A 24,724-nucleotide genomic window follows, 5' to 3' on the forward strand; every position below is an offset into this window, starting at 1 on the left:
CTCCTGCTTGCCAGGCGGAGCCGCTTTTGTACACGCGTTGACTTCTGGAGCATTTGATGTAGAAGGTTCGACGCGTAGAACATTCCAACCTCGAATCAGCTAGACGGTTCTCGAATTTACTAGAACATCACATTACAGTATAAACAAATATCCGTAGCCGCGGCCAGGAATCGAACCCTGGCCATTTGCGTTTGAGGAAAGCGCGATAACCGTTAGGCTACGGCCGCGCTGCCTACTTGGCGCGCGGCAATATCAACTAGACCCGTTTAAACTTGTTTTATTTTTTGTTCGCACATTATTTCTTATTGTTTCTGCAGATTACATAACTAGCCAAAAGTTTACTTCGTGCTTTCGGTTTCGCGGAAAGACATGACCTGAAAGGCTTCTTGTCTCTCCCGTTGTTCTTACTTTTAGTTTATAACGCTATGACCGCGACAATATGGATGTAATTCAACATAGCTCAAGACAGTGTTTTAACGCGCATAGTCACGAATGTTATGGAACTCATTGTAATGTGAATAGTTTAGGCAGGAAGAGGAGCAAATTCAGCGTACCCGGCGTTGAACATTTCCCACAGCTCCCGTCCAGGATCCGTTGGGAAGACGGATGCCCATTTGGCCATCCGCAGGGAGCTTGGCTTCGTACCTGCCACCGGGTTAGATGACACGTCAGAAGATTGATTCAGTGATATCGTATATTCTCCGTAAACAAAGTAGTTCTTGGTACGCTCCAAAGTAGCGGCAGCATTTCTTGTTCTGAAATCGTTCAATATATGATAGAAAATGGCGAAACAAATTAACGTTCATAGCTCGCCCATTTTAGAAAATATAATGGATAGAAATGTTGAAATGAAAAATAGTTGTCTAGAAAATGCATTTCTCTGTAGTAGATCCTATCGATAAGATCTGAGGAATAACAATAGATTTCTTTGACACCTTAAACTAAAAATTAACGTGAAGAAAATAATTGTTTTGGAATGTTATAATCGTATGCGCCGCTTGGCTGATACAGCTTTATAGACCTTTGCAAAAAGAGCTCTCTGGCCGCCGCCACTTTCCGAATCGAGCGGCCCCTATCAGCCAAATTATTCTGCCACCCGCCTGAGCTGTGGAAACCCGGTCAGCGTGTCTCCCAACCTGCATTGTGCATTCCGAGTTTGCTGGCTTTTCTTGGAAGTTTTTATTTGCCTGCTCGGCCCTCGCAGGAAACGAACGAAGAGAGCGACCGTCAATCAGCCCGCGACGCGGGTAGTTAGACGTTATTGGAGGATTATTTCCGTTGAGATGATCTCCAAAAAGCCTTCCCGGCTATGTTCCGGGTCTTCGCAAAAAATAGCTAGGTAGTGTCGGGTCCGGACTGTGGGGAAGGAATAATAGACACGTTCGTTGATTTGCTTTGAAGTTGTGCAAAAAAGCAGCTCTCTACGTCACGTGCCCCAAAACACGCCGGATTCCGTCCGATCATCGTGAAGTGACTATTGTCGACATTGTATATTGGTAATGCTGTGTTATTTGAGGCCTGTCTCAAGTCCTGTTCGGATAACGCGGCACCGTGAGGTACGTACAATGTATGTTGTTCGTTCGTTCAATTTTATGTTGTGGTCGGAGAATACCCATGCAGTTAGGATATCCTCTGTGGTCAAATGTTTTCGACGGTTAAGGCCTTTGTAGACTGACACGGCCCAGTGTATGGTGCCGTAAAAATATCAACATAAAATAATACAAATATTCCAGTTTCGTTTGTTCTGTCGCGCACGCATTCACCAAAACAGCTTTCATTTTGTTGTTTTTGTTCCTAAAAATAGTACAATGCATTCTTAATAACCCCGATAAATACACTTCGCCATAGAACACAAAATAAAAAATAAAACGCGGCAATTTAGCCTCCACGACCGCCCAGAAGTGGGCCCACAGAGGCTGCCACAGCTCACTGTCTAGAAAACCCACGGCCCAGCGCAGTCGGGCAACACTGACGTACCCTTTCAAAACCAGGGACGCACGCTGTAAATCGCTTCGTTCGAGACTGCCGCTGGAAAGGTCTATTGTAGCAAACGAGTTTACATACGTTAAAAACTAAAAGGAGCTCGGAGTTTCGTTTGTACGAACAGCCCAGTAACCAATACCGTAAACAAGGAATACTAGAAAGTTAGTGGAGATCTCCCCAATTAACTGCATTGTTGTCCTTTTCGAGAACTCCCGGTGGTATCAAAAATCGCGAGATCGCTGCTAGCCTCCTCCACCACTACGAAGAACGCAAAAAAGCTATTCGACCGTCGAGCCGGACTGAAACCTTTAGATGACAGTAATCCTTCCACTTCAGTCAACTGCTCAACCGATTGAGCTATCAATGGAACAGATTCGGGTGAATTGAAGAGGCAATACTTTCTATTTCTTCCAAACTTCAACAACTTTTTCGGCGTCTCGCTTGCCTCGGGCATGGAGGTGATGCCAGAACACGCCGAAATGCAGCGTGAACGTGTTGGAAGCCGGGTGTTCGAGAAAGACGCCCTGGCATTTTCTGTCTGCAGCAGTGGGGATCCCGTTGTGCCAGCACAGGCACGGCACCATCCGAGCAGACGAAAGTGCTCAGGGTAGTGCAAGACTTCGGAAGGTTCGCAGCTACTCCGAAGAAAAATTTGTTTAGTTTATTACCATTGTTGTTTGGGCTAGTTGGTATTTATGGTTAAAAATTAAAAACAAAAAAAAAATTCCCAAAGACATGGGCAAGAACGGAAAGGTAGACGAACAAGTTACGGTCTGCTGAGGAGGCTCGACCTATACGAAGTACAAATGAGGCACCGTAGCGGAGTCGACAGCTGAAGCGAAAATGGCGTATACATCCTCAGTACCGTGCTCAGGAGGCGGAGGAGAAACAAAAATGGCGCCACGAAACTAGCGAATTACACAAGCGCCAATCTGCTGTCTCTTTGACACACTTTATGCGGTAACGTAAATACGCGGATTTTTTTATGACTTTAATAAATTAAACATTTAATGAAATTATATGTCGACGACCTTAGGATTATTTTTTTCAATATAAGAAGGCTTTCTGTCAAAGATATACTTTTTGGCGTTCTAATTGTATAATAATTGGTAGCATTTTTTTGTTGAGAGTCTATTCTCTTGAAACAGATTCTTGCTTTGCAAAAGTTTGCGGAGGTCATGATTCAGAAAGGGTTTGGTACTTTAAGCCAGTTAGATTACAATTCAGACAACTTGCTGCATAGTAGCCAACCATATGCTGTGTAACGCCTATGGCACAAGCAGGCGGATACAGCAGGTTATAAGCTGAGATAAACGAAAGATGAAATTTGGTAAGAAAAAAAGTGACACTGCAACCACTCACTCGTTTTGTCATTTAAATTGTGCTCACAAAAGGTCCCTTTATCTTCTCTTCCTTGAAACACACAAGAAATATGGGATCCTTGAAATTTATTTTATCACATTTCAGTACCACGAGAGGCGATATCGTCTTGGTCAACGTGATCTCCTTGTCTTCCCCTAAAATGCACTATCTCAGCAAATTTGGAGTTGCAAATGTTACTTCAATTAAACATTTTATGAATCCTAGTCACCTGTAGAAAACATGGTTCTCTTTTCTAGACCATGTGGTGTCTTCATTTTAAGAGTCTTCACAAAGTCGTTTGTTTATTTTTCTGTAAATCTTTATCTAGCAACTAGAACTAAAAAGGTAAAAGTAAACATAGAGAGGTATATTTTCTACACAATTCTAGTTGTTAAATCGCCTCATAAATTTAACGACTGTCTCTGCTTAAGGAGTTTGCTATTTAATATTACCTGAAATTAAATGACATTCAAGCGCTCTTGCGTATGAATAGTCTGTCAATTACGTTATCTTTCAGTTAAGATATTTGCAATATTTGTTTTTCGTACGGTTCAGAGGCAGAAGTTTTAAAAACTAACAATATGCGCACAAGGGCACTATTTACCTAATTACAAAAAAAAAAAAAAATAAACGACAGCATAAAATTTTTAGAAGAATAGTTTGGGTACCGCATTGTAATTACAGATCTTAGCTAATTTTAACGACACACAACAGTTTCACAAATTGACTTGTGGACAATATTTTGAAGACAACATTGTGGAGGCTCGAACAAGATAGATCTTAGGATAAAAAAAGAGCGAGATGAGATCACTGTAGAGGCTCACGTCATGTTGAGGCTCTCCGTAATTGCGTCCACCACCATGCCCATTGGACCCGCAATTGCTAGTTTTCCATTCCTTGATCCCACCGATAAATAGGGGGGCCACTGCAAGGAGGTGGAGTATTGTCAATAAAAACAGAAAGGAACTTTATTATCATACACGAGTGTTTTCATATCAATCGAGGCGCATTTCTTTGTTCGAATTTTACTTTGACCAAAATTAATGTGTTTTGGGAGAAATTGGAAGTTAAGAACGGCGGCGGCGAAATTGGCGAAACGGCGAAATTGAGGGATTTTTAGTTTCTACGTATTTGACCACTAAAGAGGCCGAGGGGTAAACTGACATTTCTTCCACCTCTCAGAGATGGAGTTTTTGACCACCAACTATTTTGTCAGTTCTAAAACTACTGCACTCGTACGCTCATGTGGCATTTAAGAACATGGTTTCATTATGCCAAGTTATAAACAATTATGATATATTGGATTTATAAAAAAATTGGAACTCTCTTCCTTCGACCTTGACATCACCAAAAAGCCCAAATATTTGATTTTAATGTTAATATAAATTGGATGTGTTATTTTACAGTATAAATATCGTTGCACACATTTTAAACGAATGTTATGAACATTGAGCAGATTCGAGATCGACCTAAAAAAACGCTTTTTTCATTTTTTTTGGAGGACCAAGGTATGATAATGTTTTTTTTAGAAACTATAAACGCAATATACAGGGTTCTCTGAATATGACCGCAAATAAAGCTTTTATTTTGTAATGTGTCGTTGTAGAACTTCAAGCTCTGTTGCGGAGTGATGTAACTTTTAATCCGCATTACGCAATATTTTACCTATTCTTAAGCTTAAATATTAAGTAAAGCATTAATATTTGGTAATTCACTAAATCCATGCCACAATGTTTTTCATACTCATGGCTTTGACTTTCTCGTGATGTCTCCCATGCTCATTGAACCTACTGGTGTAGAGAGCCTCATTAGATCACTTAAACCTTCTTCGTCTCCTGGATGCGATTCAATTCATCTCAAGTTTTTGAAAAGTACAAGTGTTTATTCTTCTATTATACTTTCTAAGATTTTCAGCAGTCGCTCGACTACGGTTATCTTCCTGGGGAATGGAAGGTCGGGAAGGTGATTCCACTCCATAAATCAGGTAGCAAGTCTTCTCCCCTCAATTACCGACCCATCTCACTAACCAACATTCCTTGTAAACTTCTGAGCACATTCTGTTTTCGCATCTCGTTACATTCCTTGAATCAAACTGCTTTTTTACACCTTCACAGCATGGTTTCCGCAAAACTTACTCCTGTGAAAATCAATTGGTCTCATTTACGCATAAACTAAACCTCATTCTTGACATTTCCTCATTTGCCGATTGCATTTTTTTAGACTTCTCTAAAGCATTTGACAAGGTATGCCACAAACTTTAACTATATAAAGTACACCAACTTAACCTTGATCACAAACTTCTTACATAGATTGAATGTTTCCTTCTTAACCGTTCACAGTTTGTTTCAGTTAATAACGCTAAGTCGCAGCCAACCGGTGTTTACTCTGGTGTGCCACAGGGTTCTGTTCTTGGTCCTCTCCTTTTCCTTATCTACATAAACGATCTTCCTTCTTGCGTTTCTTCTAACATTCTCGTGTTTGCCGATGAGTGCGTGGTTTTTCGTCAAATATCTCGTGACGACGATATAACTAATCTTCAGTCGGATCTTAATGCCATCTCTGAATGGTGTAAAGCATGGTATATGGACCTAAACGTTAATAAATGCAAATATATGCGCGTATCTAGAAAAGCAAATAGTTTTCCCACCTACTTTCTAAATCACCGTCCCCTTGATGCCGTCACTTTTTACAAATACCTTGGTATTTACATTACAGCCGATCTCACCTGGAACGCTCACATCTCTTATGTTACTAACAACGATAACAGAATGCTTGGGTAAATCCGACGTAACTTTTCAAAAGCCCCTTCGTCATTAAAACTTTTGATATATAAAACACTAATCCGTTCAAAACTTGAATATGCGTCATCTGTGTGGGATCTTTATCAAGAAAATTTAATAGGTTCACTTGAAATGGTTCAAAATATTTCAGTTCGTTTTATCCTATCTAACTATAACAGAACTGCCAGCATAAGCTTAATGAAATCTAGCCTCAACCTACCAACTCTAGCATCTCGCCATAAATTACTTCGACTATGTCTATTTCACAAGCTCTTCCATCACCCATATCTGCGCCACGATATTATTTTTCCTCCCCCGTATATCTCATCCAGGTTGGATCATGCTTTTAAGGTTGGAATTCCACTCTGAAAAACTAACGCTTTTTTTCGGTCCTTTTTCCCACGCACATCAGATGAGCGGAATCGCCTTCCCGCAACTGCGGCAGCCATCGAAGACGACAATCTCTTCAGGAACGCCTTAGCTATCATTGTATGATTAGGAGCCTTTTATTGTCTTCATTAATAACTACGCAATGTTTTACTATCTTATAAAATTTAATCCACTCCCCTCTATAATTCCTCAGGCCTGGAGGGTAAATAAGTAAATAAAAAATAAATAAATAATACCACCTATCGGATGACTCAGTCACAATGCACAACTGAGAAAACCCATGCTTTAATCGTGCCTTGCTCTGCAGAGAGAGTCCTAATAGAAGAACATTGTGTCTCCTATTTGAAATATGAACTACAATTATCCTATTCAATATCACCATGTTTCTTTTTATATGGGCATCAATTTGATGCTTTTGTTTTTAAATCCTTGGTGTAGTTGTGATACTTTTAAGAATAACATATTACAGGTTTACAATAACGTACTAATGAAATAACGTTTTTCGTGAACTATTCAGTAAGGTACACGCTTCCAGTGAAGAATCTATTTCTTTAATAAATTGCTACTCACTGTATTTTTTAAATGATACAATTATTAGGTTATTTTGTTTTATAGGGAGAAAGGGACCAACATTATTAGCAATGTTTGAGATGTACCATCTCAAACATTTGAGATGTGCTGTCTCAAACATAAGCAATTCCGAAATTATAGTAAACTATGCAGATCTACTTAATTTGTGTTCTAGTTTAATACGTTTTACTTCTCACGTGTATAAAAGACACCTTCAATATTCGCTTGCTGGTGATCATCTGAAACAAAAACAAATGAAGGGTCAATTAACATTTGTCACAACTTGTGTCGAGCTTAAACCTCGCTATCATAAAGTTGGCGTTTACTCTCATTTGTCATGTACCAGACTATCTACGTATGTTTTACTCTATTGTCATCAACACCATACTTTTCTCCCTGCACTTACGCCCCACACAATTACTTGGACACTAACGGCGCTATAAGATGTTTGATGAGAAAAACCGGAGTAACCGTTGCTTGAACAAACCAAAGAATGATGGATAGGCCTAACACTTGACAAGCGAGGTACACACTAAAGTGTTACACCTTTGGGGAAAAACAAAAATCCTACTACACATGATTTTCAGAATATAAAAAAGGTTAGCTTAGTTTGACCCGTTTTCAGAGTTTGTATTTTTATTTTCACTAGATACTGTATGTTACATGATACATCACTCTAATTCTATAAAAAACGTGTAATAAATATATTGGTAGTTTCAAAATAACAACTGACAGTGAACCATTAAAATTAGCTTCTACAACCTCCTTCCTGTTTTCACACCTTGAATACACGTTAGGAGTACACGAAAACCGCAAATTGACTGAGAAAGGACATGAAGAAATCAAGCTACTTTTAGTTCAATAACTGACTGGCAGAACGAGCTGTCACGTAATATTCCACTGATTCGTGGACATAACTCACATAACGGTACGACGTCGAGACGTTATAGTTGTCCTATCTTCCTTTTTTATTGTCCCTGTGTCTCTGTATTTTTTTATTCATCTAGTCATATAACGTGCAGATTTTCAGAAATGATAAGAGCTCGGATATTTGGGTCTTCTAATTGATTTATCCCTAATGCAGACCCAAATTTCCGCGGTTGCATTAATTAACAGAGCTAAAAACGAAACATTTGTACCATGTAATTTTAAGAATATAGCTTCATCGATTTTTTTTTATGTTTGAGTCTAAACAGCCGTAGTATTCGTTGAAAGCATTTTTCTTTATTTCTGTGGTTCTTTAATCTACAAAAATCTGGGAAACAAGTTATTTGCACCGGGTTGTAAAAAAATTATTATTAATTTACTTCAGTATGCCTTACCATTGATTTTCTAAAGTGTTCCTCAAGATCATTAAACAATTAATCATGGTAACACCTTAAATATAGCGAGAGCCATAATAAATCTAATCAGGTATCAAGCATCGACAGTAAGATCGCTCAACCTACTCTTCGCAGTTTTTACTCCGCTGATGTCTCATACATATATCAATTTTAGTTGCCTCATGATTATCCAGTGTATATTACAAATAATAGAGAATATATAATTACAATATTTGACCTGATATTTAATGTTAATCAATATTTGTATTTCCTCTTCATTAATTAATTAATTTATTTTTTTATAACTGGTGCTATCTTCTATCTAGGTGAAACTGATCAAAACGGAGTAAATAAATATTAATAAGGTAACTGTTTCTCAGCCACAAATGGATTTGTGAAAACAGAGAAATTTAAAAAAGTACGGCATCAAAAACTGCATTGGAATTTTTTAATAAAAATAAGATTGAATAAAATTGAACAGGTCAAAGTAAAAAAAAATATTTATAAATATAAATATAATATTTTACATGGAAACCGAATTAGCAGGTAAGTGCCTTAAAACAAGCAACAGGACAATTCAGGGCAGGAAGTTTCGCTTGAAGAGAAAGTTAATTAAAATAAACATAGATAGTACCACCTACAGTTACGGTCTATTCTAATCAATTTGATCTTTACGTGAAGAACCGCCTATCCAGCGCAAATTGGGTGACCTGCTTGAATTTGCAAAGTTTTCATGAGAGCGCTCTTGTTGAAAGACCGCGATGTTTATAGAGTCAACAAATCAATCTACATTAATTAATCACAATTAAAAACTATTTGACTAAAGCTTTTATATAATGATTATTATGCAGTCTATTATTGATCAAATAAAAAAAAAATTTGAAAAAATGAGCACCAGAAATTACTCGATAGAATCATAATTCTGGTAAATAAAGAAGATTCCACAATAAACCTCTGCGAGCTAATATCGGCAGGAAATACAAGCGCCGCATATATGGAGATCTATCTTTCATAGGATTTGCACTAAGGTGATGCAATTTCGCTGGTGAATTTCTACGGCATAACTCATTTTTGACCTAAAAATGAGACAAACTTGCCAGGCTAAAGGCGGACTGGTTCGCAGACAACCGAGTTATCGATGCTTGTAACACATAGATAGAGCAGCGCTGCGAGGAGATGACGGAGTACGTCATCTGCACGCTACACCATTTAGAAGATAATATCACGCGTTATAAACATCGCTAACATGGTCATCGGCGAACCCATTCGCCGTTGGGCCTGGCAGTTATGTTGGCCTCCTTTTGGGAAGCTATGCCTTAAAAATTCACGAGCGTAAATCCTCTAGTGGAGATCACATTCTGTGATGGGTAGAGATTTCTATGTGCAGGCGTGGGTTTTTGTGCTTGATTTATAGAGCATATATTTATTAAGGACACCGTTTATAATCAAAAGTTTCAGAAGTAACTGAAAAACGCATTAGCTCGAACTGTAAATTTTAGAATTCTTACCTCCATAATGACGACTGCAACGGTATATCTATTACCTTGGGGTGTCTCTTGTGGTATGAGTCAGTGAAATTGCTGGGCTTATAAAAGTGCTTGAACCTCGCCACCTAAACTGGACATACGGAGGAAGAGAGGTGTACTCTCTTGTGAATACACTCAACATATATAAACAAAATGCAAAAAGAAATGAGTCTCTGGAAAGAACCTAGGCTAGGAACGTCTACATGCCTAATACATCAATAATAGAGGAAACCCAGGTTCGTAATTCCCATTTGGAATGCACGTTTGATGGCCAACTCCTTTGCGGGGAAAGCATTTTGTTGTTCCCTGCCTCCGTGTCGACCGTTACAGTACCCCACATAAGTGCTTTGTTATCGTAGAACAGTATTACGGCGTTCTCTCTTCTACAAAAGTGGCATGTCTTTTTTCGTACATGATAGATTTGGAGTAAATATGTCACGGAAGCAAATAGAAGACAGTCATGTTGGCCTTTAATAGGACTTGTACGTACATCTTAACGGTGAATCTTTTGGTAAGAGCTCCTTCGGCGTAGACATTTGCTCCCGTTATGTTTTTGGCAATACCGAGGGTCGCTTAAGCGACCCATGTGGACATGTTTGATACCAAATAAATATGGATGTCAGTATTGTTAGACACGTTTTGGTAGCGGGAGCTGTAATATAGAATGGTAAAAATTGTAATTTAATTCACGATTTATATTAGTCTGGTTTAATTCACAATTTATATTAGCCTAGCGTTGTAAATAAACCTTTCTCCCGCAAAAAAGAAATTATCGGCAGTGTGTTTATAATTTTATTTCCACGCGCATTAAATTCAGAAATTCATAAATCAAGAAAGATATAGATCAGGCTGAAGCCGAGCGAAAAGCTGCGCTCTCTTGAGCAAATCTAAGCGTTGACCTTCCTTCCTGCCCTAAACTTCGTCTTCAAGTCAGGTGACGTCCTATTCCAGAAATAACAAAATGCTAAAAGTTGTGTGTGCGCTCATAAGTACACACGCACAGACTCTGGCTGAGAGGCTCTAAGAGATACGGAGATACAAAGACAGGCCTAGCCTTACGTCTAAAAAGAGACAATGAAGAAAATTTCGAATATTGTTTTGGTGATTAAAATGTCTCCCAGGCACGTCCCAGGCAATGTTGCCAAAATTTCTGCCGAAACCGGCTCGTTCGTGCCGCTCAAATCAATTAAGCAGTCGCGAGAATTATCCTTCCGGGATCGATGACCGCGACGCCCCGAGAGTTGCGGGAGAAGCAAGGGAGAAGCGGAGTACCCCTGACGTTGCGTGGCCTAGAAGTGCGACGTCACAAGAAACGCGTCAGCGATTGGTCGAAACGAAAGGCGTGGCCTTCGTCATGTTTTGGTTCGCAATTTTCATGAACACTTCGAATTTCCACTTGAATAACCATGCAAATTATAAATCGGACCCGAAATTATCATTAAACCATAAATAAAACATAATTATTTATGTTTCTCTTAGCTACACTGTACGCGAAACGGGCAACAAGCAACTATGGTGCCGTGTTTAGTTTGGGAACACGGCACTCGAATGATTCTACAAAGCGCCCGAACTCACCGGCGAGAGGGGCATAGTCGTCCATGTTGACAGATCCGACGAAACGACCGCGCCACCGCTCTGCTATAACCCACCGCGGTAACCAGAGGCTCTATCTCCTAAATGCCACCGGTACCGTTTATTCATACTTAAGGTCACCCGCTACATCACCTCCGTTTTCAGAGGGCCAGAAATGGGAAAGAAGATAGTTCTGTTTCGGTTTATTTAGTTCTTTCGTAGGCACAGAAGTACGCCTCACAAATGTCTATAAAAAATTGGGCAGTGTCCTAGGTTCCAAAGAAGTTTAAAAACACTAATTAAAAAAAGTAAAAATCATCTTCATTGTCTTTCTAAGAGAGTGGCGTGTATGTGGCAGCCATTAAAAAGTGTCATTTATGTGTTCGTAAACGTTTTGAACTTTGCGAACAAGTTCAATCAACAAAGATTGGGTAGTTTAAGGATATTCAGTTTTATGGTCAATCATCCAACAGCTTTAATGCTTAAAGCCCTGCGAGTAGAGAAGGTAAATGGCGCAATGATTCTGGATAACACAGACAAAAAAAAATGTTATACGGAGAATGCAGGTTTTTTTGTTTTATTTAAGGAGCGTCCCGAAAAACGCAAAAATTTATTTATTTGGTTAGTTCGACGTGAGCGCGTTGGTGAAGTTAAATAAAAACAGAAAGAATAAACATAGGGACGGACAGAACAACACTTGTTTCGACTTTCAACACAAATAGCTTTATTAGGCACCGGCACCCGGGCCCAAGAAACCAGAGACGAAAAGGGGAAGGGCGAAAGGCGAGAACATGGAAAGGTGAGGGGTGGTAGGGAGAGCATAAAGGCATAAAGGCGACACAGACAGGAAAATTACTCGCGGGGAAGAAGAAAGGCCAGGAGAGAAGCCGCAAAGAGGCGAGGCCGCTTGAAACGAAATCACCGGACGGGCGACCTAGGCCCGCGGGGTCCCTGTCAAGGCCATCAACTGCGGGCGAAGGTAGGCCGCGTCCTTCATGGAAAGAGAAAGAGACGGCGCCGAGATATTTCGGGATGCGTGCATTATCGCGAAAGACTCGATTATCTCTCGGCCGTAGCGACCTCGGTTTGAACCTAGGATTCTTGCCGAAGAGAATCCAGGGCAACATGAGGAGCAGGCCCTATTGTGGACGGCAATCGGGTGTAGTGAATCCCTCCCATCGACCTCTCTCTCATGTTCGCGTAACCTGTCGTTAACGCAGTGCCCTGTCTGACCGATATACTGTGCGCCGCAAGACAAGTGTATGGTGTAAACGCGCCCCGTCGCACAGGGAACAAAGCTAGTCCCGTGCTTCTTGGAGCATCCGGACTGGATGGGCGGGGGTTCATTTACGAGGCGACACATAGAACCCAGCTTAAACTGGCACGAAAATACGACATTGACGTCGTACCTTCTGGCGACTGCCCTGAGGCGATGTGAAGTGTTGTTGTAATACGGCGTGACTGAAAACTTTTTTGGGCGGGGTGGCTTTTTGCGGTCGAGGGAAGACTTTGATATTAAGGCCTTTAAGGTGGTTGCAATGAGGTCACGCGGGTAACCGGCTTTTTTGATGCGATTGATTTGGTTAGTTAGGCTTGCATTGGAAAGGTGGGGGCAAGATTTTGTGCAGGAAGAGGAGAGAAGGCTATTTACAATGCCCGACTTTACATTTTTTGGGTGGTGGCTCGCGAAGGGGAGAACCGGCTTCTGGGATCGCTGCTAGTTATACTAAGTTATACTAAGTTATACAGGAATACTGCTAGCTCCATTCAAAACTTTTTTACTGGGGCTACAAAGGTTTGAAGATCCTACGTTCTTTAGTGGTGCAGTTTAAGAACAAACACAATGGGGAGGTGTCGCAAAGTTGTTGGTGTCTTATTTACTTTAAGAAGTTGGACGAGACTCAGTCCTATCGTCGGGAAAAAAAAGCTAATTAATTATGACAAATGGCAAATAACAAAACGTTGACGTACGACAATTTATATTCAAGGGAAAATAAAATTATCGAGGAATTTTAAGTGAGGGATTAGGTTCAGCTCACGAGTCTGTCGTAGGAAAGCACTGGTCACAGATTAGTGTAGGTGCCATTGAGACGCTGAGTAGAATTAAAGGTCCTTGGGGATGGTCCGTTCTTCAATCACAACAGGGGCCTTTGTTTCTGCTGGACGGCAGATGTAATGACTGTCTTAGGTCCCTGCTCCCAAAAAGATCTGGTCAGTCCTGGGCATATTCGAGCAATGACACTTAGGGAAGCATGACATATGGTTGCGGCTCTTAGTGCCTGGACGATACCTTAGGTCCAATGTCTTCACATTTCCAAGCCTAGTTCGATTGTCCCGCGAAGCTGTCTCGTGCCCTTTTTGTTTCATCCCGACGCACACTTTTTTATCATCTTTAGGATCGGCATAAAAGAGATCAAATTACACAAATAATAAGATGGACAAAAGTGGATTACGCAAATGACTGTACAGTCTTTGCTAAAATGTGAAAGCCCACTGTGTTCGCAGCCGGAGCGAGCTCGCACTCAAGCGGTGGCATTGATACTCTCGTGACTCTCTGGCTGGAGTTATTTGTGCGAGATGGAACTTCGTTCTTGCGCAACACTACCTAGAGTCAAGGCTGTAGCGCTTGGAGGCATGACGCCCCAGTGTTAGGAGGACGCGATCCTAGAAGTTGGGCGTCTCCTTAGCGGAGGTCTTGATAAAGACAGAGATACGGACGCGTGATTCTGTTGCGTAGCGTCTCAGACGACATAAAAAAATTGCATAAAGAGTTCTTAGTTCTTAAAGGTACCCGCACAGCCAAGCCACCGCCATATGTATATTGCCGGGAGCGCAGCTGACCGAGCAGGCAGCGCGCTCGTGGCCTAACGGTTATCGCGTGTGACGATAATATAATAGTTTACAGCCCACCACGCGCCCGGCTCATCTCGATTGGTCCCTTCGGTGAGGTCACGGGAGGAGCGCTTCTGTCTTGACTCTAGGTGGCGTTGGTCGCGCTCCCTGCGTTGTCGAAACGAGCGCGACGCGAGTGCGATGTTCACCATCACTCTAAAAAAACCTCGCAGCCAGCGCGTGACTACGCTAGTAGCGGCGTCGTGCGAAGCGAGCCCGCTCTGACGGCGCGCGTGGTGGGCTCTAAACTTTTTGGCAAAGACTGCACATATGATCCATAATACAACATAATACGCAATACGTATTATTAGTCTCAGATTCCATTGCCCCACCAAATGTAGAGGGGAATTCGATTCTCATACTGGTTACCCCTCTCTGTGTGACTTTCTGGAACATTTGCTATATATAAAAACCTAGTGTGGTGCTTTGGTGAGGTCAAGTCGGTGAATATACAGATCGAGAGAAAATATATTTAAAGTTCAAAAGAATATTATCAATGAAGTCAAGAAACACTGGGTTTGCTATACACAAATGGGGAATAGTGGATTTATATTAATGTCGATCAGTACAGGCCGATGTGTTCACTAGGTAGTTTTGTCGTCGGCCTCAGTCTCGTTCTTCTTGATTTCCTATAGCCAGCCTCTATAATGGAATTTGGTCTTCTAGAGCTGCAGAAGAGAGTGTAGCTGGACTAAACACACCGTGAAAATAGTCAAATGTAGCTGCCCTACTGAAACAAACCCATATGAAGTTATTCCGAATCGCACCGGTTCATACCGGTCCGGTATATTCAGACCCGAGGCCCGGTAGCATCATACCGACGGCCCGGGGTAGTTACACCGGGACAGGTATACGTTGTCCGGAGTCCCGGTGACGCCATACCGGCGGCCCGAAGTGTTTCACCGGGACCGGTTTACTTTGTCTGGAGTCCTGGTAGCTTGATAGCCGTGGCCCTATCTGGTGTACCGGACTGTGGCTCCGGTCGTACCGGGCATTACTGGAACTCCAGGAAAGAAAAGCGGTCGCCGGTGCGCTAAGCAGGTGAACCAGATCGTTACAGCTGTCACCCGGTAAGTCTACCGATAAGCGGGAAAGCTGTGGCGGTTTATCAACTCGTCATACCGGCGAAGAGGCATAACTAAAGCGGTAAGGCCGAGGACTCGCGAGAAACGAAGAAGTTTTATTACACCTGATTTTGAAGAATGTGAAGCATATTAGGAAAAAGAAAGCAAAAATGTCTTCATAGAATCGCAGCACGCAATAAAAATGTCTACAATTGTAGTTTCCATATAAAACAAAAGTAAAAGGATATATATCTCAAGTAAAACAAAAGTAATCGCAAATCTTTATTAAAAGGCAACCGAAAAAAAAACGAAAAACAAACCTGAAATCTGGAAAATGGTTTCCATAAATCAAGAAACGTAACAGATTTAGAAAAAAAAAAAAACGGTTGAGCAGTCTTGGCTTATACCACAAAATATACCACGACAAAAAAAAAACGCTTTGTATAAACTAGCCTACAACCTAAGCCCCGCTGAACACCCATGCACATCCGGAAAAAGAGTCCCATACCATTTAGTACAGCGAAGTTTCGTCGAAAACACAGATATTTTTTTTCCGTGCAAATCCTAAAAAAAGTAAATGCAAATATCACCAAATGCCTCACGAAAACAAAATATTCCAAAGAAAAACAAAACATAAAAGAATCAATCCCCCATTGGAAATCAAACCTGCGACCGCGGCGTATAAGTCAGAGGCTTTACCACTGCGCTACTCTACAACTCGGTATTCTCATTTTGAAGGTTAGTGTCACACGAGAACCAAAACGCATTCAGGTCGTAGATTGATATATTAAGAGCCACTGAATCGTAGTAATGGCATACCAAAGACGCCGCGCTGTCGTAGATTGTTTATCCCCAGTCAGGTTCTGTAGGGATGAGGACAGGGCTGGGGGATTCGTCGCCGGAAACGTAAAGGAAAAAGCAAACGACGTGAGGCTAGCGGACGCGGTTCGTGGGTGCCGACGACGTCCCAGATACGGTCCAAACAGCCCTAGGGGGGACCTTGCTTTCGAGAAGGCTGGATATTCTTTCCGGCGGGCACACAATACTTCGACAGCACGCTTGTGGCTGATGCGGATCCCAGGAGGTGGATAACAGGGCAACCAATGCACAGCAAACAGGTCGAGCACGGCACATGGGACAACGGTGGTCGCCGCCATGTTTAAATAAAACGAAGCTAAGCCGGCTAAGCATCAGTTTAGTACACGATGCACTCCAACACGCTTTATCGCAAATAAATATATAAATGTTAAAACAGTTTATTTTTACATTTGAAAGTTCAAATGTAAGTCGACTATAACAAGCACATCACGTTGCGTCAAATGAGTTTCGTCAGAACCACTGTGGTCGAATCAACAAAGTAGAGGGGCTTAGAGCGATAAGCCGGGGTTCCGGTCTGCACTGGAAAGTGACCCCCATAAGGCCGCTGCCATTGACTCTGTAAATGTGACATCATGGGTCGAAACAAACCGTTGCTAGTGTCGTTGTTATGGACAAATGCATGTGACTTGGTTTCGCTACGAAAACCCGACCGTTAAAGAATCAGGAGTATGATTTAAACTTTTAAAGATCACAGATATAGAAATCTCGAATATCATATATGCCTTGACAGAAGTGTGCCGGCAATTGCTTGTTTTTTTAAAATATTTACGACTGCAACTTCCGGTCCTCAAGATACCTGCAGCAGACGACGGATGCAAGTAGTATGCCGTCTGGCACAAGCCCGCCGGCAAAGCCGGCGCCGGCTTTTGAATAAAGACGATATTCTGCTATTGCATTTGTTTGAAATATAATCAGTTTCAGACACTTATCAGAATTCATAGTGAGTGCGATGAAAAATATGGTTTATCGAAAGTCGGGGCGTCGATCGAGATCATCGTCTGCTAAAAGATCGCATTGCCCCATGAGAAAAGCATTTCGGGCGATTGGTTGAGACCCGAACTATGATTTGCGGACTCGCGCTATGGGAGGGTGCTTCGTACAAGATTGTAACCATCGCGTGGAGAAAGATTATTGCAGTTCCTTCAGATTTCCGCAAGATCCCAAAGCGCGAAAAAACGAAATAAGAAACAAAAGGTGAGTTTCTTACAGTTGTACTCGCATCGCGGGTTCGATGGAGGCCTTCACCAAAAGAGCACTTCCACTGAATTCGATATCTACCAAGGAAGAAAAAAAGCAAAATACTGCGAAATCGCGATAGACCATGCAATTCTTAAATAACCTTACAACCTCAATAATAATAATAACAAACGACATGCCTCGACGGCGTACGATTTGTTTCTTATGCTGGCCGGCACTACGCCGCTGTAATGCACTTCCGGTCGTCGTCATAACTGATCTGCATGAAGTGGTTTGATATTAAGGCATTTTCACCCCTCTAAACTAAGCTAGGTTCTTTGCAGAAAAAAAAGAGCACATTGCGGAGGCCTTAATGGCAATGGTGATGCACTTGTTTTTGCCGCTCGTTTACCGACGCAATCTAATGAAGACGCCCGCTGCAACCGCGACCAGCAAATCTATCGCGTCGTCTGCTACCAAAGCAAAAAAAGAGCGTAATACTTTAGAAATGGCTTTCACCCTTGCAATACGACACTGAGACAACAAGAACATCTTTATAATTATATAGAAGTTAGGTTGCTTACAAAAAATTATTCAGTTACTTCTAAGCAAAAATCTAGCCTCATGTGAAAACTCCACGCATTAGTCCATAGCAACGTCCCCTGCAACGGTTTGTTTGGACCCAGACGCCATATTGTGACGCAGTCATTACGGGGTCAATTGTACGCAAATTTGACCACTCGTCACGTGACCAAATCAAATACGTTACGTCACAGGAAAGATGGCAGCGCCCAGGCAGCGGCTGGCCCCAGCTGGGCCGGAGCATTTGCCGGAGCTTGTCGGATGCTTTGTTCGTTGTCGTTCGTCTCGGCGAGTTGGTTTCAGACGCGGAAGCCGTCATGTGAGGCCGGTCGAAAGCGACTTCAGAGTTCCGCGTGGTGTCTGACGTAGGTATAACGTGAAAGTACGGAGGAACGGTGTGCATTTCGCTGGTGACCGACAATGACATTGCCACGGAAGAGACAATCTGCTCTACGTTGCCCGGACCTCGGATTAAAAGGCGAGGTTTCTGTGCTCTCATTGAGCATCGGAATCTTTGAGGTCAACAGTGAAGCGTGTGTGATATATTTGGATAGTTTAGTGACGGAAATTCCGTGAGTCGTGATTGGCAGTGTGCAATCGTGGTGCCGCTTCGTTCAAGTGACTGAAAGCTCACTTTGGTTGTGCGGCGCACCGGAGAGATGCCTTCAAGCTGGTATTTCCCGAGCCGTGTTTTAGGTGATGCTGTGCTTTCCAAATTGTTCTGGCGTGGACGTGGACTTCCTCGGAGCGCAGGTGTTACAGTTGGTATTGATTCCGCTGGTCTGTGGCACGTTTCGTCGACAAAAAAGTTTCATCAACACTCCTTACGCGAACTGCAAGCTGTATGGACATTTCACTGCGCGTGTTACCTACGCAGTCCACCCGTTCACGCCCCTTTGGGACGACAGTCTGCTATGGCTCATTACCAGAAAAGTGGTCCCACATCCATTTTAGTTCAATTCGTTCACGGAAGTCGCCAAACCCCGAAAGGGAGGATTTATTCGGACAGAATTCCACTAAAGCAATGCCGCTTCTTTAGTGGTCAGGATAGACTCTCTTCTGGCAGTTTTGTTATATTGTCACGGACGCTTGCTCCGGTCCTGTCTTCTATCAATATTTACTATTCTGGAAAGTTCCATGTTATGCTCAGCTGTCATCGTATGTTCTGGTGCAGGTGCTGGGTACTTCATCCGCAGCCCTTCACTCTGTGTGCATTCTGGCGGCTCCTCAGCCGAGTTGCCCGATAACGGGACACGGGTGGCGGACTACCCCGCATCTTGAACTCCCGGCGAACCAAGTTCTATCTCGAGCCCGGCAGAAAAACCGCAAGACGAGCGAGTGCCACGAGGATGAACCTCGAAAATACACCACGAAGAGCCTGAAATCCGAGACAGTCGCTGCTACCACCAAAAACCACCGCAATTCAGTCTTTTGCCAGAAAAAGCGAAGCTGACTAACCCAACAATGACGAACCTGTAGCAGCAAAGTGCTTTCGCTCCCCCCATTGTTTGCATGCCCGTCACACCTCACACTCCGAAGCCCTTTCACGCATGGTATATGAAGATGTCGAGGGCTGGATTGAATAATATAACCGTGTCGCCCGCCTCAGTGGGTTGACAGACAACCAGCTCCTGCAGAACCTATACTTCTCGTGGAAGAAACTGCCAGGCACTGGTTTGAAAGCCACGAATACTCCTTAACGTCGTGCGAAGTTTGCAAGATCGAGCTGAAGTGCACGTTCATCAGCCAACATTGACGAGAGACAGCCGAGTTCCTTATTCTGTCCAGGACACGGCCCCAACAAAAACGCCGCCGCCTTTGTGGAGTATGTTTTGCGCCTCATCGATCACCTACACCAACCCTGATGACAAGACAAGAAGCTAAAAAGCCCGTGTCCCCCATGTGAGGGGCAACACCTTCGGCAGCCTTGTCCGCAACCCCACGACAACAGTTGAAGGAGTCGAAGGATTCGTATCACAGAGGCTCCCAACCTTGAACGTACTACCGGGGAAACATGAAATGCGAACAGAGGAGCGCGTGGCTCGCGGAACAGGTTGCGCCACCTGGAAGTGAGCCTAGGGCCGAGGGTGCGTGGCCTACTCCGATGTGTTCACGCCCCTCGCTCAGCGCTCCCCAAGCTTCGGCAGTGCGCCTCTCAGTGCGCTGAAAGCTATCACCACTATCTTTGCTCGCTCGTCGCGTGCGGCGAGCTTCCTCGCACCGCACGCGCTGAGCCAGCAAAGATAGCGGTGACAGCTTTCAGCGTACTAAGAGGCGCACTGCCGAAGCTTGGGGAGCGCTGAGCGAGGGGCGTGAACACATCGGAGTTCGCCACGCACCCTCGCCCCTAGGCTCACTTCCAGGTGGCGCAGTCTGTACCGCAAGCCACGCGCTCGTCTGTTCGCATTTCATGTTTCCCAGATAGTACATTGCAGGCCCAAGCCTGTCACTATGAAAAACTCCCCAGCGTCCCGATACTCGAGTCCTCGAGCTGCAACTTCGGCGCCAGCCTCTTCGGTATCCGCAACATCCACGACGTTGTCCGGGAGGAGATCAGGAAGCTACTTCCTGCCATCAGTTGCCGGCTTTTATTTTGATTGCCGAGATTGTTTCGGAACAAGTTCAACAGGCATTTCAACCGGAGACTTCTTCGAGCGAAGCGGCATCTGACAAACCGAGGGCGACTTATGACACAAAGTCAGGACGACCGCCACCGGCTACCCGTTAGTATTCAATGCCAATTCAACGAAACACCCCAACGCCGAAGCATTCCCGACATCGGGAAGAACCAGTCTAGATTCGCGCTGAGCAAAGTACCTCGACGAAAACGGAGGTGCTGCGAACGGTCGACCGAAAACCACTCTGCTACCACTGCATGAGGCCGACCATGTCTACTGGAGGTGCCCGTACCAATGAATTGGCCTGCAAGGGTTCGTGCCGAACGACCCTCGACCACGTCTCGAGGAGCGTCCGCAGGACATTGAGGATTATCTTCGGCGGCCTTTGCCCCTGGTGCCGGCATTACCCCGAAGCTCCTAATCCGCATTACCTCGACGGGAGGTAAGCACAGCAAAGCAGGTGAGCGGCAATACAAGGACAATTGATTTGGTGTCGGTTGTCGTCCAAGGACAATACCTAATAATTTGCTAACCCCAAGTATCTGTGTCAACGCAACGAAGCACACAATTTCCAACTTTGAGGGAGGATGCCGCTGACTGAACACAGCATCAGTCGGTCAACGTTGCCACTCGACCAAACTGAACATCGACGTGCCAGGAGCATCATCCGCAAGTGGAAATAGAAATATTTGATACACTAACCAAATAAACATATTTCTGCTCGCCTTTAGAATCTATACACAAAGAATTCTGTGCACTTCACGTGCTGGACCTTATGTGGACACTCGCATTCCTTACCTGTCAATATTAATTGAAGGGACATAACAGACTGGCAGACTGGTTGCATTGGACTGCACTCGTTCTACTTCTCTTGAACATGTGGCGCATATGAAAACCAACTCCAGTGATGCGAAAATGTTGTTTATTAAATTATTCAATCCAAGGGCCTTGTAGGCTTTGCAGAAAGGACACGCATGATAATAACATCAAAGCATACTGACATTAATGAGCACAAAACGGGCCCAGCTACCGAAAATAAATATTAGACTCGTAAGAAATAATTATTGCAGCAACTTGTTGATTGCAAAAACAAACACACCTCTGAGCATCTAGTTTAAAAGTATGTGTATATGCATTGTTATATAGCAGGACACTTTCTATACGTTTGACACAATAGACCCTTTGCAAATCCCCATCAAGCAACACACCTGTCACTAATTTTTTCGGCAAAAAGCTCACAAATGGAGCCCAGGTCACGTCGAACGCTAATGCAGCATTTGAGTCCAATGGGCGCTGAGCAAAATTCAGAGTGATGGCTGACAAAACATTATTGCGAGCAAATGCCCAGGTAATTAAAGTAGTAACTACTGTAATTCGTTTCATCACAATTTTGCGAACAGCGAAGGCTACAGTCTCGGTCAGTCAGTATGCACGTGGGAGACAGGCACACGAAAACATACCATCAGAGTGCTCATCTGCACAGATTTTTCCAACAGCTTCACTCCGTCTCTCTGATTGGCTTGGGGGGGGGGGGGGGGGGGGGGCTGTGGCGGTTGCTTTTTTCCAAGTTACGGTGAAACAAAGCATGTGATGCCCAAACTGTTGAAAAAAATGCCTATTAAAGAGATTGAAAGGTATGGCAGTCAACATGTTTCAACAATACTGCTCTTCGGGCGAGGAATGAACACAAATATGAGTCATATTGTTAAAGTAATTAGAACAAGTAAATAATTGACAATGTACTGTTGATGAAAAAAAAATATTGCTGAAATAAATCCTACGAAAGAGAAAAATGTGTGGTTAATCTTCTACTTCCGAGTAGCATTACATCTAACGAATTGCTGACATGTGTGTTCTATCTCTGGACCTGTAAAGAGTGGGGCTGCATTTTTCTTCAAAGATTCTAGATGATGGATTCGACAACCATCTAAAAAGAGTATGATCATACACATGGAAGTTACTGTGGACCATTGATACCGATCGGCAAGGTAAAGAGCCTATTAATACTAATTTCTACAGGACATCGGATACAACATTTTGTGCACTGATTAATCAAAAACGTGAAGACTCGCTGTGTTCTGAATTCCAAGGGTACTAATAAACTGTTTTATGACCATAAGTAATGAACTTTTTTCCGAATGATTGGGTCGAATGCTTTGTAAGAATTTTCATGCAAGTCAATTAAGCAAGCGCCAGCTTTTCACTTAAAAAAAACATATTGCTATCCAATGTAGAATCGTTGATTAGAGCAAAAGATTAAAGATCTCAGGAGCTTCATCGCTAAAATTTGCTATGGTTATTCGGTGACATAGGGCTGAAACAACTTCCCCTAGGCCCTAACGCGACGTATACCTTTCGCTTCGATTCTCAGACATTCCAACGTTCAAACGAAGCTAGGAGAATGTGAAAATTTTATGCTGAAAGCACTCAAAGTTCTATCGATCGTCGAACACATTCGGGAATCCAAGCACCGGTACGGCGATACGGCTGATGCTGTATCACAGGTGTTAATATCCAGATGATCTAGAGCGATCTTGCGCAAAAAGGGAATAAATCCAAATATTTCATATTTTCACATCATACCTGCGCCAGCGAGCACGAAGCCCGAAGTCGTCGGAAGCCAGTTGCACATCACGGCCACCCCGCACCGAACAAACTCGCATCCGAAAGCCCTGGGCGCTGCCATGTTACCGGTGACGTCACGGCTCTTACGAGGTAACGTGACGAGTGGTCACGTTTGCGTGCAACATGGCGGCAACCGGGGGGGGGGGGGGGAGGGGTACCACTTCCGAACTTCCGGTTTATCACTCTAAGCCCCTCTCCCTCGTTGGGTCTAACCGACCAGTGGAACCAACGAACATGGCCCCATCGCCATCGCTATGTAACAAAACTAAAAAAAAAGCGAGTTACAAACTTCATCGAAGACCGTTCTTGGAAATAAAAGTGACCCAGGTTCCGGCGTGCCCATGGAGCCAGCTGTGAATTTGAGTTTAATTGGTAAGTGCTTGTCCATTCCTGCTACTTTTCTAGTATTTTCTTTTCGGAGCGTTTCTGGCGTGTACTTGTGTGTGCAGGCAGTGTGAAAGCGAGCGTGTGCGGCTCCTTGTCGCACATATTCTTTGCGCATTGGATCACCCTCGAGCTTTTGCCAAGGAAGTCCTGGAACCGACCTGTCACTGAGCGGGCAGTCGGAATGCAGGAACGCACCCAGAGGCAAACGTCAAACCGAAGGCGCGGGAAGGGGGAAGGCGGACTTTGTTAGTGAATGAGGGAGCTTTATTTCGTGGATCGGTGGACAAGGCTTAAGTTCTACAAATCGGGTGGCGGTGTGTTTTGCGGCACCTGTGACTGCTAGGTACCCGTTACGTGCTAGCGCTAGTATTTGCACCCCGTTTGCTTCCACTGCGGGTGTTCGGATTCAAGTTCAATTTTCGTTCTCAGAAACTACTCGAAATATTCCGTGCCGTGCGTCTTTACAAGCGGGGTCTGTATTGATGTGTTGTTTGCGAAGTGTATAACGAATTATTTTTCAACTGGGACACGGACTTTTTGTACAAAATACTGTTTATGTTGCGCTTAATTTCTAGCCCTCTGGCAGTACCTTATTGTGAAGATAGGGGAAAAAACCGCCATTGAGTAGTTAGCAAAAAAAACAAGGTGTTTCGAAACACTTACCATAAACTGATTTTCCAACTGCTTTCTCCTCAGCTTTCCTCCTCAGTTCCTAAGCGAAGTGAGAAATCGCGTGGTCGTATTTCGCTGGGACCCAAAATTCTCCCATCAGTCTGAAAGTCGGCAAGGACAAAGCCCTTGATAAAATTCACGCTTCACATTTTCGCAAGCTCCAACAGCCATAAAGCGAGTGACGAGACAAGTGATAGCGACCCTTTTCGTTTTCCCTCGGTCATCCGCGCAACGAGGCATACTCCATGAAAGCGACGGAAGCAAGCGATCAAGGCGATGAGTGACATTTTCTAGAAATCAAAAAACCAAGCGGCGTAACGAGCG

General features: G+C 43.5%; 2 protein-coding genes across 2 annotated transcripts in view; one reads left to right on the forward strand and one right to left on the reverse strand.

The window, feature by feature from the left end:
- Positions 1-7,324, reverse strand: part of LOC121046566 (glutamate receptor ionotropic, delta-1) — a 45,791-nt gene extending 38,467 nt beyond the window's left edge. Inside the window, exons 1-3 of the mRNA XM_040500937.2 lie at positions 7,283-7,324; positions 4,170-4,270; positions 555-645 (exon numbers count right to left, since the gene is read on the reverse strand). Coding sequence (XP_040356871.2) covers positions 555-645; positions 4,170-4,270; positions 7,283-7,324 — 234 coding nt within the window. The remainder of the gene's footprint in view (positions 1-554; positions 646-4,169; positions 4,271-7,282) is intronic.
- Positions 7,325-8,934: 1,610 nt separating this feature from the next.
- LOC115325243 (neprilysin-11-like) overlaps positions 8,935-24,724 on the forward strand; it is a 131,278-nt gene continuing 115,488 nt past the window's right edge. Inside the window, exon 1 of the mRNA XM_040500950.2 lies at positions 8,935-8,953. Coding sequence (XP_040356884.2) covers positions 8,935-8,953 — 19 coding nt within the window. The remainder of the gene's footprint in view (positions 8,954-24,724) is intronic.

Source organism: Ixodes scapularis, unplaced genomic scaffold, assembly GCF_016920785.2.
Source record: "Ixodes scapularis isolate PalLabHiFi unplaced genomic scaffold, ASM1692078v2 PGA_scaffold4__175_contigs__length_147842914, whole genome shotgun sequence".
Taxonomy (NCBI): domain Eukaryota; kingdom Metazoa; phylum Arthropoda; class Arachnida; order Ixodida; family Ixodidae; genus Ixodes; species Ixodes scapularis.